Raw genomic sequence first — 12,374 nt, 5'->3', positions numbered from 1 at the left:
CATGCAAATCATGTCACTGATTATAGACCTATCAGCCTCACCAATGTTACCTCCTTAGCAAACTAGATTAAAGAAGAGTTGACTGACTACATTCATCATTCTCAGCATGCTTTCATTCAGGGCAGGAGGATAACTAATAATATTATAATTGCCCAAGAAATTGTGCATTCTTTCAACCTCAAATCTTTTAACCAAGAAGCTTTCGTGTTGAAAATTGATTTGGCTAAAGCTATCGATAGGATAGAGTGGTCTTTTATTCTTGACACGTTGCGGCGTAAAGGTTATCAAGGTCATTTTATTAAATTATTGTATACTTGCATCTCGACCACTACCTTCTCTGTTAATATCAATGGAGAAGCTTACGGGAATTTCTAGGCAACCAGGGAAAATCAGGCAAGGTTGTCCACTCTCACGGTACTTATTTGTTCTTGCAATAAATGTGCTGTCTTTGAGGTTACAGGATGCCATAGACAATGCGGGACTAGCCAGTGTCACCTTATGTCCGGGTTGCCCACCTATCCACTCCATCCTTTTTTCAGATGATCTCATCATTTGCGGAAAAGCTGACATCCAGGAAATTTACATTATTAGCAACATTCTTCAAAGTTTATGTGCAATGTCAGGTTAGACCCCAAGTTGGACCAAATCTTCAATTCTTTTCAGCAAAGCTACTAAAATTCAGATTAAGGTTGTCTTCCCTGTTGCTGATTTCAGGCCAAACACTATGCACTTGGGTCACCCCCTTCTCATTACTCACAGAGACAAAAGCAAAGCCTATGAGTTCATATACCAAGAATTTAAATCTAGGCTCACCATGCTAAAGGCAAGCACTGTTAATCATTGCTGGGAGACTTGCTTTAATTCAATCAGTTTTTGCTTCCATACCCATCTACTACATGGCTACCATCCTGTTCTCCAAGAATTTTTTAGCAAAGATTACAACAATCATACGAACATTTTGGTGGCAAGGAATTCAGAAGGAGGACTACAAGAAACCTATCCACTACAGATCATGGGATGCAATTTGTAAACCAAAGAAAGAAGGAAGTTTGGGAATCAGAAAGTTGGAGCTAGTCAACAAAGGTATGATTATCAACTCTGCACGACGCCTTGTACATGATTCAGACTATTGTGGCCAAAATCCTTAAAGCCAAATATTTTCCTTATACTTCTTTGTGGACTGCTCCAGTTTATGTGCCTAAATCTACCTTTTGGGCCTCAATTTTGAGTATTAGACATCATCTTGAAAACCACGTCACTATACAACTAATTGACGACAACACTTCTATTTGGAACCAACCTTAGTGTCCCATTTGGAAGGAAATGCATGATCGTCTTAACCTTGAACAAAATGAATACCAAATCGCAAACAAAGTTTCTTGGATAACAAATTCGAAAATGTGGGACACCGGCAAGATCATTCCTCTTTTTGGGGAACAAACCTTGAATACTCTCTTGCAGATCCACCCTGTTGCAGGAAATGGACCTAACATTCTATGCTGGAAACCAGCTTCTAATGGCAAATGCTTCGCCAAAAGTGCTTACAAGGTATTGGCAACTGAAGAAACAATCAGCAGACCTCCAGCCGGTGTTCCCTTGCAGGTGGTACAAATTCTTCGAAAAGTATGGGCCAACAAAACCATTCAGCCGCGTGTTAAAACTTTTGCTTGGCGGCTGCTTAGACTTGCCCTAGGGACAGCTAGCAGGGTGCACAGGATAGTTTCAGCTATTAATGAAAATTGCTCCGGATGTGGTAACTTGGAAGATGAAAAACACCTCTTTTTTAGTGTAGCTATGCTAGGGCTGTTTGGTTTGCTTCTTATATTGGTCTTAGAACAGATGCTCTTCCCTCCTCGGGTTGTGGGATTCACACACAAATTGCTACCATTTTGCAGCAAGGACAATCACAAGCTTCTGCAGGTATGATCTTTTCAATCATGTGGTGTTTGTGGAAATCTCGAAATGACCATAGATTTAATAACAAGGACCGGTCGATTGCTCATGTTTTACATGAGGCAAAGGCTATTGACAGAGCTTACAATATGGGTTTGGAAGAGGACGCTATATCAGATCATAATCATATAATTATCTCTAATGCAACTGTGTCAATGCTGGTGCTACTAACATGTGCATGCAGGAAGGAACAAGAATTTTTTGTGATGCTTCTATTGGTCTACAAAATTCTACTCCAGGACGCAATCAGACAGGCATAATCCTTATTCTGACACAACCTGCTTGTAGTCTCTCCTCTGCATCTTTTTTTTCAGGTAGCAACACCACCGATCTTGGAACTCTTGGAGGCTGAAGCTCATGCCCTCCTTCTTGGTGCTAGACTGGCTGTTGCTTTGAACTTGCAGGATGCTACGCTGCACACTGACAACCAGGTCGTAGCCTCTACGTCCCAAGCAAGATCATCTCCCGTACAACCTGGACACTGGTCGCTACGGCCTGTTCTTGCGGAATTTGAAGCTATTACAGGAACAAAGCAGTTCTCTGTAAACAAGATTAGAAGAGAAGCAAACACGATTGCAGGCACTCTTGCTAAGCGAGCTAGGCACGCTACCATCCAAGATACTTGTCTCTTTTCTTGCCAGGCGTTGGCGCATCTCCCATCATGTAATGTGAAGGATGTTCTGGATCATTTCGAATGGGGTATCTCATCTTCTCCTCAATATATGTACTTTATTTGTGAGTTAATGGAAACTGTTTCTCAAAAAAAAAGTGTTTCCCGCCAGACTGCTCAGTTATTTACCACGAGTGTCATGGAACGTCCCGGCCCGGTTCGTTACCCGTGCCATGCCAAACAGGCCCAAGACTGGGAATATCGTTAGTTGCAGTCTGTAAAGGGAAAAAATGAAACAAGTTAGCAAGAGTGCCTGACTGGAGATGCTGGACACGTTAGGTTGCACCTAAACAAATAGTAGTAATCACAGTAACTACAGAACGAGAAGTAGCAAAAGATGCAATAATATCAGTAGTATTATCTATCTACTAGCTAGTGAATATTGCATAGTGCCAACGCTAGATGTTAAGGAAGCTACATCCATAGATCCCTAGTCCCAAGATTCAAATAACAGTCAGCTGGCAATAGGTGAAGACCACAACAAGATCCTACAATTTTCTTCCACTTCCAGTATCCTCTTCCAAAGCACGTCTGGGTCCTAAGCCTTTAGTTCAGCCTCTTGAGCTTGCCTGAGACACCTTAGCACCCACCTTTCCACAAATCTCACTGGTAAAGAGCACACGTCCACAAGTTCACTGGTCTGGACCGACGACTTTGGCAGAGCCACCATCTTTGGGAGTATGACTCGGTATGGATATATCTGCGCAGCTTGGTTCCGCCATGTTTAGTCGCTTCTGCCTCTGTTTCATGATGAATTAACATAATCAAGGCAAACCCTGTGGTGAAAACAAAGGATCTATCCAAACTTACCTCTTCCTCATGTATCCGTGCGTAACTCTTCGATCCAATTCTAGGATGTCTATCTTGAGGATGTTGTTCTTGAGAAGCTTTACATCGAGCACTTGCAGCCTATAAAACAACAACAGTTAAGCAAATAGTCTAAAAACGTATTGTCAAGATTCAAATATTCCTAATCAGCTTGTATGGTGGTGACAAATTCTATAGAATGTTCAACGCTACCTTGGCCTTCTCAGTGCCCCAATATGCCACAAGGAGTTTCCATTGTTCTTCTGGGACACGGAAATCTCGATCCGCAAGCCGATCCTCATCTGTCTCATGGACATCATATCGGTCATGTTTTAAGACACCTTTCCAGTCCTTCCACTTTTTTCCCAAAGCATTCATAGACCAGATTTGACCAATTGGAGGGAGCACAAACTTGAGCTGCACCAACCATCAGAGCATGGGGAAATAACGAATTAAAGATCCACTGGAAGACATATATCATATTTTCAAGGGTAATAAAGGCACAGGTATACTTACATTAACTAAATGCATAATTGCTTTCTTGTTTTTCTCCGGAAAAAACCTCCAATCTGTATACGTCAGAGGTGCCACTGTTCCATCACGAGCGATTTGTCCCAGAAAGCTACTCAACGTGCGTGCTTCGTCTCCGATGGGTTGGCCTAGATCATTAAAGGACACTCGAATCCTTACACCCTCAGGCATGGCCCAGACTTTAAGGCAGAGTGAAGGACCACGGCCACCACGTTTTCTCTTTTCCTTGCCACCTGCAAAAACTAATAATGAACTGAACAACTGAGAAGATAATCTCTGACTTTACTCACATGTCACAACTTTTTATATCTAAATAAAATCTATTACATAAAAATATCATCAGTTTCTTTCAGAGTTAGCTGATCATGCATTAAGATATTAAACAGCCAACACACAAGAAAAATGTAATACTCCTTACCAGCATGCCCGAAATTAGGATTCCTTTCAAGAGCTCTTCTAACCTCTGGAGGGTATTTTTTACTGTAATAACATGCAAAACTTTCAGGATCAGACATATCAGGAATTGAAGCTGACTGTGTTGTAGCATGCAGCTCATCTGCCTCATTGGATCTTCTATGAGGCATGTTGTGCTGAGGCGATGAACTAGAGGAAATATCATTGTTGACTCCGTCAATGTCTTGAGAATCAGATATAGTTTGACTTGGAGCTTTTTCCTCAGATTCATTAGCAGGAGATTCGTAGTATGTAGTGGCAGCTGATTGTTTGGCTAAACGCTTACTACGCCTATGACCAAACCATTTATTTGAAGTTGTCAAATTCCTCTTTGTGCCCTTACAAGCCAATCTTGCAGTCACCTGACCCATGGCAGCTTCATCCTGCTCTATCTGAATATTATCATTGGAGTGTTCTGGGTCTTGTTCAATAGGACTAAGTAGTTTCGGAGGTCTGGTCTTTTGCTGTCTGTCCTGTGTGATCTGTTTCGGTGTTTGAACCTGCCTCTTCTCCACACTTACAGATTTAGGGCCAATAGCAGTACCAGTTACCTGATTGGTGTGCCTTACAACAGTTCTCTCCTTAACCGGCTCAACATGCCCCGGACCTCTGTGAATTGCATGACTAGCAGACACATTTTGTGCCTCCCTGACATCAATTGTATGGTCTGAAGGATGTTCTGCATGAACTGAATGATCGGATTGTTGCGCATGTGCCTGACATGTGACACGGTTCAAAGTTTCTTGTCTCCCCTTTGCACCGACAGATCTAACCTCAACCGGGAATCCATTCCTATGCCAGGGCATTTCATTAATCTCATTTGACATTTCAGTATTTATATCATCACTATCAGTGCCAGAATCAGAAAACTCCACAAATGGCTGCGTAGTTTGACGTCTGGCCTGTGATCGCTCTAAATGTCCCAGTTGATTATTTGGATCCCCTTGAATATGTCCCAGACCAACTGAAGAATCAGGATAGTCTTGCCGTCCCTGCATTGCAGTAAAAGCAAATCAAAATTAAGAAGTGCAGTGTCTCAGAAAAGAGGCCAGTTATTTTCGATTTTCACACTCTTATGCAAACATCAACTATGTTTGCTTAACATGATGTTCTAGCAATAATGGTAGACAGAAGTATTTAGCAAGAAAATCTAGTGACATATATTTTAGTTAATCGGTCAAACAACATTGTTTTACATATGTTGATGGAAACAAAATGACTATAAGATCATCTTGTTTATCTTTTAACTCTCCTAAACTGAGAACATTGCCAGGACAGAGTAAGTTCTAATATTCGGGATAGAAACCTGTTGCAATTCATGAATCCAGACTCTGAGGTTCTTATTACGAAATGCAAAGTACCTTAAAAAAAATACCTTGACTATTGGTGATACTGCATTCCCCTACGCCCCTACCCCCTAGTATCTCAACAGGAGATAGCAGGCTAGGTCCATTTGGGCATTTCTTCGCCCAATTTCTGGAGCAGCCTAAACGCAGGAGCTACTCCTACATTTTCTGATTTTGCACGGAGTAGCACAATTTACACGGACTACCACAAAATTAGCGGTGCGAAGGCAGACCAACAATCTAAGACTACCGATTTTATTTGGACGAGATAGCAAGTGCAAGCACAGTAGCGTAGCCAATCTAGAGATCCCATTCCCGCGGCCGCGGGGAGGAGGCCGCGGGGAGGAGGAAGCCTGAAGCACGGGGCGGCAGGAACAAGACGCGTGCGCGCGTACCTCCAGGGCCCGGAAGACCGGCGGCAGCGAGACCGGCACGAGCGGCGCGGCGGCGGCGGACAGGAGGTACCGGCGGAGGCGCGCGGGGTCGACGGCGAGCTCGGCGCCGCAGACCGGGCAGCCGCAGCGCGCGAGCCCCGGCCGCACGTCGAGCATCGCCCCGCAGGACCCGCATGGCAGCCTCGCGCCCGCCGGCGCGGAAGGGGGCAGGGGCAGCGCGCGGCGGCGCCTCGGCGGCGGCATGAGCTCCGGCGGGAGCGCCTGCGGCGTGGCGCAGTCCGGGCAGGCGAACTCCGCCAGCCCGCGCTCCACCTCCAGCGTCTCCCCGCACCCGGCGCACCGCACCTCCAGGAGGTCCTCCTCCGCCTCCCTCGCGGCCGCCGTCGGCGGGGGATCCATCCGCGGCCTCGGGGAGCGGGCGGGTGGGATAGGGTTCACTCGCGGCGGTTCGCGGGGAAATGCGTAGCGGATGGGGTGGGAGCGGACAGGCGCATCCTTGGGCCTTGGCTGTCGCTGCAGGTGGGCCCGGCGCACCGCCTCGCGACTCCGATCCGCTCCCGGTTTTTTTTGCGGCCACATTTCCGGCTTTTTTTTTTCCCCGCCGATTGGGGGAAGACCCGCGTGTGTTCTTGACTCGGACTCGGAGTCTGCTCATGTCTTGTTCCGACGCCGAATCGGACTGCTCGACTGAAGAAGCCCAAAAAACGGGAAGCAGAGTGCAGAGACGCCGTCCTCCAACAAATCAAACCAAAGCGTCCGTAACAACATCGACCGACCACAGAAACAAACAGTGGCGATTTAGAAATAGAAGGGTGGTTGAGTTTCTTCTTTCTCTCTTTTTTTTTTCTACCTCTTCTCGTTCCTCATTCTTTCTCCTCAAAATGGAGGGGGCTCAAGGGGCTCCATTATTTATGGTGGTCTAGAGGGGTTGGAGCCCCCTAGACCCATCGCTAGCTCCGCCCCTAGAAAAAACCATGAAGCGGATCACGTCGTCGAAGCTGCCTTTGCTCGGGATCGTCCTTATCGCGGCCTGCCTGCTGCTCCTGCCCTCGGCCGACGCCGCGGCCGCCGTAGCCAAGGCCATCGACGCCACTAGCAAGACCCAGCGGCTGGAGCTGCCCGACGACACGACGGCGATCGGAACCCGGGAGCATCGCGTTCAACGGCCACGATGCCGGGCCCTACATTAGCGTCTCGGACGGCCGCGTCCTCAAGAACGGCGGTGGCGGCAGATGGAAGACCTTCTCGTACAGCCTGAGCTACACCAAGAACACATGCATGCGACACGTTCTTCGAGCTACCGCCGGTCGCTAGGGAGAGCTCGTGCGGCCGGCCACTCGGCCTGAGGCTTCATCTCGATTCCGGGAACCTCTACATCGTCGCGATGGGCCTGATGCGCGTCGGGCCGCATGGCGGGGAGGCGACGGTGCTAGCCACGGAGGCCCGCGGCGCGCCGCTGCACTTCACGAACAGCATGGACGTCGACAAGGTCACCGGTGACGGCCTCCCCTTTTGGATTTAGCCGGAAGATCTCCAAGAAAGGGCTTCGGCTTTTCCTTTTGATGTTTGTGACGGCCTTTGGATTCAACGGTTTTCCAAACACCATTCTCGGGTTTTTTGGGCTTAACCATCTTAGATTTTGATTTATTTTGCAAAACCCTAGATGAATCGGTTAGACCGGTCATGGAACCGGTCAGACCGGTTGCAATGCAACTAGCATCTTTGCCTTTGTTTTGTTGCCCCCCGAGCGTTGAAGTACTAGATTTAGTCTCTGTGATCTTGTTAGGGGATTTTGGTTCAACAATTTCGGCTTGAGACGGCCGAATTGTATCTTGGCCAGCAACATCAGGCAAATTTTTGCAAGGTTTATTAGTCGGCTTTTCAATAACCGACTTTTGAACAACAGGAATTGGATTTACTTTATCCACTATATCAATTAGTTCAGGTTTATCAAGCAAATACTTGATATAAATATGATCACTATTGGATAAAATACTTGTAGACAGTACCTCTCTCAGAACATCGTGGTATGATGGCGATCCTTTGTTCTCCATCCAGCATGAAAAACTCAGGTCATCTATACTCGAAGAATCTCTTGACCTAGTTCAGAAGTCATCGCCAAAGGTATGTCTTCAGATTGCACCATATTGCTAGGGCTTGATTTCGGTTATGCAAAAACCGAAACACCTTTGTCCCCAGCGGAGTCGCCAAAATATGTTGGCGCCTTTTACGGGCCAACACACGATCGCGCTAGGTCGCGCGACGCGAGGAGGAGCTCCTTGCAGCACCTCCTGCGTGGAGCGGTTAGACCGGTAAGAGGGACCGGTCAGACCGGTCGCCGTGCACAACGGCGACGATCTGACGAACGCTCGCCTGGGAGGGACCCCGTCGGGGCAAGCGCGTGTAGGGTTGCCCTAGGCTCGGCAGGCCAGCTAGGGCGTCCTCAAACGCCATGGAGACGAGAGAAGAACAGCATATCGAGGTTGGAAAAGTAGGATAACGAGGAAGAAAGGTAAAAACGATAAGGATAAATGTATTTGATTGGTTCGATTGGATTCTTCCTTCAATCGGCCGTGACCCTTTATATTTATAGGGTGGGGAAGACTTACCCCGCAAGAAATCCTGTTTACATATCTAAATCTATTAAGAACTCTAATTGTACTCGGACTCCTCCTAGACCGGTCGGACCTACCGGTCAGACCGGTTGGTCATGCCAGACCGTCTACAGACGCCTAGACCGGTCAGACTGCCTGGACACACCGGTCAGACCGGTATGTTCAGGTTACTGCCAATTTTGGTCGTCAACACAAGGTTTAAGATATAGTATTTGATCTTTCAAATATAGCTCATCAGTAGTATTTGTATATCTTTTTTGTTGCATTGTTCTTTGTTAATAAAAGTTTGCAGTTCTACGAATTATGATATGTTGAATTTACACACATGCTTCGAGTCTAAATTGAAATGTTTGGCCGCGTGTTGGCGGGTTGATGAGAAGCCTGCCGTTTAGCCAAGTTCCACACGGCCTGTCGCGCACGTGCCTCGCTGCACAAGTTTATTTACAAAGTTAATGACTTCTGTCAAACAAATTATTCACACTAGACCCTATAAATAGTTGTTCTCTTGCAAATAAAAACCGCTGCGAACATAGACGTCCAAAGTTCAAAACTAAGCTCGATTTAGAGCATGGATTTTTCCGGTATGTTTTGAACATAGGAATACAGCTTCTTCTTTTTTTTAACAGAAAGTAAGATAAGAGCCTTTGGCGTAATAAAAAGGCATGCATTTTTAGCAAAGTATATCAACATCTTGAATGGTCGTAGCTTGTTGGTGCTTGGTGTTTTTCTCTTATCGCAAAAGTTGTTTGTTTATTTTTCATAACTCATCACCTTAAACCACATTGTTTTTTTTCGCAAACACACATGACACGAGTGCCGTTACAATCTACTTTGCGGTCAGGTTAGTATTTTGCCTACATTGGCGGCACTTGATCAGCAATACGCCAATGCTATATAACATTGCTTATTGGTGTCATTCAGCATGATGGAGTCAACATCTTGTCCCTTCCATTAATGATTCAAATTAGTACTGTGGATTTCCTCGTTCTGTCTTGTGAAAACAGAATCACTGCTATGTGTAAGCTGAAATTTGTTCAGCTCCCAGCTCTATTCTTTCATTAATTTGCGTGTTTTTTGGCTTATATTTTTCATCTATGATGATCATTGATGACAATTACATGTAACTTTGTTAAGATAAATCTCACAATTTAGTCGATCTATTTCTTAAAGGAGATTCAAGGGAGCCCCACATGATCTTCAACCGTGCCGTCAAGGACACGGGTGATGCCCATCCTCTACGCGAATGGTTTCTCTTCCTCGTTGATGTAATGTGACCTACTTGTTTGTTTCCTCCCTCCCTGCCCCCCCCCCCCCCCCCCAGTCAAATCCACCAAATCCACCAAGAGGTGTGCCTGAGTTCAAGCAAGCTACTCACCCCCATTGATTTGACAAAAAAGTATTAGTAACTCCGTTAAATATTTAGCAAGCTACTCACCCCCATATAACACATTAATTTTTTCGTTCAATTGACTTTTCTTTATTTCTATAAATATTTATCCAGATAGATAAAATCTACAAGTTGTAAATTAGAATATTTCATAAGAAATCTAGTGGTAATACATTAATGATTAAATTTTAAGGGGGGCGGGGGGATTCCTTGATATCATATAATTTAAAACTAAAGATAATAGATTTCTAGGGACATGACATAGGTAGTCTACCCTAAAGGTTATCTACAACTGCATACTCTCTTCGTCCCAAAAAAATACAATTCTTGCTGCCCGAGAAGTCAAAAAAATTACAAATTTGATCATATTTATACAATGTTTGTTAATATTTATATCTTCAAATAAATTAGTATGAAAATATATTACATTATTAATACAATAATACTTATTTTATAATACAAATATATATCAACATTATTTGTATAAATTTTATTAAATTTGTAAATATTTGGCTTCTCAGAAAGCCAGAGTTATATTATTTCTAGGATGGAGGGAGTAGGTGGCTAGGTGCTCTAATTGTCTCATGAGCAAGAGATATTTCGGAACCGAATCTGCAAGAGATATTTTTGCTGCAAACGTCAAAAGAGATGATGCCATGCTGTTCAGAGACGGCATCTTGACCGAACGAAAACGACAGCCGTCTACAGGTGAAGGACAAATCCATGTGCGTCGCCGCGTCGGTTTAAAAAAAAAAGACTGCGTCTGGTAGATAGTATGAAGATCGGAACTCTGGAGATGTCAAAAAGAGAAAGCAGCGGCAAACAGCTCCGGTCAAAATCAGGGTTCCAAAAGTCAATCATGAACCTGTTTAGTTCCCAAAAAGTTTCTCACAATACCTGTCACATCGAATCTTCGGACACATGCATAGAGTATTAAATGTAGTTGAAAAAAAATAACTAATTACACAGTCTAACTGATTACCACGAGCTGAATCTTTTAAGCCTAATTAGTCCATAATTGGACATTATTTGTCAAGTAACAACGAAATGTGCTACAATACCAAAACCCAAACTTTTTCACCAACTAAACACACCCCATGAAAAGATAGCAAATGTACTATAGCTCAGCGAAGACAGAGTAGGACCGCTCCAAATTCGACTAGTTCACGTTAGGTTTGTAGGATCACTAGACTAAGAGAGAACCACAAGTTCACGTTAGGTTTGTAGGATCACTAGACTAAGAGAGAACCACAAACAGGGCTCGGATTAGGGTCTCATACCATAGATCTTGAGCTCTCTTCGCCTCTTATTCCTCTGTTCTTCTCCTCTTAGTCTTCTAGCCGCCATAGGGCACGGGAGAGCCCTTCCCAGTGCTTCAGCACCATGAGAGGATTGGGCTCTTAGGGCAGAGGCTTAGGGTGGTTCTGGGCGTCTCCATTTCAGCCCACAGCCCTAAAGGGTTAAACCCCTTTATATAGAGGTGCTGCACACTGGGGGAACACCCCCTAGTGTGTTCTAGGAGGGGGTCCAATCACCCCCCTTAATTAATTAGGTCAAAAGTGACGGCTGCCCAATTTAGACTGGTGATCAGCCCGTTCACACCAACATTCTCCCCCTTGATCATCAGGCTAAACTTATAAGTTCACTTTTCAACGAAATGACGCACCAAAGCAAAAACATTACAATGGTGAATTATACACATACCATTGAATGCAGTTGTTATAGTAAGTCACCTCATATCAAATGAACTTTTTTAACTTAGGAGCTCCAAAACTTATTCTTTATGCTTATAGAAAACTTACGGACTCACTTTTCAAAAGATGGTACACCAGATCAATCAATCACTGCAGTCAATTAAGTACCACAGGACTAAGTGACCATGGTTCCCATTCAAAATCAAAGTGATTCCTCTTAGGCTTATGGGGAGATGGGGTTATTATAGTCCCTGAGTGCAGTTGGTTTTCATTTATATGTATTAAACATATATTTTGTCCTCACACATTTATTCTTATGTGCATGCACATTTTAAAGGAGGAAGAAAAACCAACGTATTTCCAGAATCATTACTTGTCCCTTAGTAATAGGCTGCCTTTTAATTTCTTATGCCGGCAATATATTAGGCAAGCCTCTAAACATGATGCTCAATCTTTAGGACTTATGTCACATCACTTAATGCTTACATATTGAGCACCATAATCTTAGAACTTATTTGATGCT

At 44.6% G+C, this 12,374-nt stretch overlaps 1 protein-coding gene across 2 annotated transcripts; it reads right to left on the bottom strand.

Moving 5' to 3' along the window:
• Positions 1-2,082: 2,082 nt before the first annotated feature.
• On the bottom strand, positions 2,083-6,610 carry LOC120658033. 2 transcript variants are annotated; one of them, XM_039936239.1, is made up of 6 exons: positions 6,156-6,610; positions 4,380-5,406; positions 3,947-4,203; positions 3,644-3,847; positions 3,434-3,532; positions 2,083-3,363 (listed from the first exon to the last, which is right to left on the bottom strand). In XM_039936239.1, exons 1-6 carry the CDS (start codon positions 6,552-6,554, stop codon positions 3,256-3,258), a joined length of 2,094 nt encoding a protein of 697 aa, XP_039792173.1. In that variant the 5' UTR covers positions 6,555-6,610; the 3' UTR covers positions 2,083-3,255. The 2 variants fall into 2 exon arrangements, with proteins under 2 accessions (XP_039792173.1, XP_039792174.1); XM_039936240.1 differs by having other exon boundaries at positions 3,947-4,194; positions 6,156-6,607.
• Positions 6,611-12,374: the final 5,764 nt, after the last annotated feature.

This window comes from Panicum virgatum, chromosome 2N, assembly GCF_016808335.1.
Source record: "Panicum virgatum strain AP13 chromosome 2N, P.virgatum_v5, whole genome shotgun sequence".
Classification (NCBI taxonomy): domain Eukaryota; kingdom Viridiplantae; phylum Streptophyta; class Magnoliopsida; order Poales; family Poaceae; genus Panicum; species Panicum virgatum.
The sequence above is the reverse complement of the archived record's forward strand: the minus strand, read 5'-3'. Positions and strand labels throughout refer to the sequence as shown.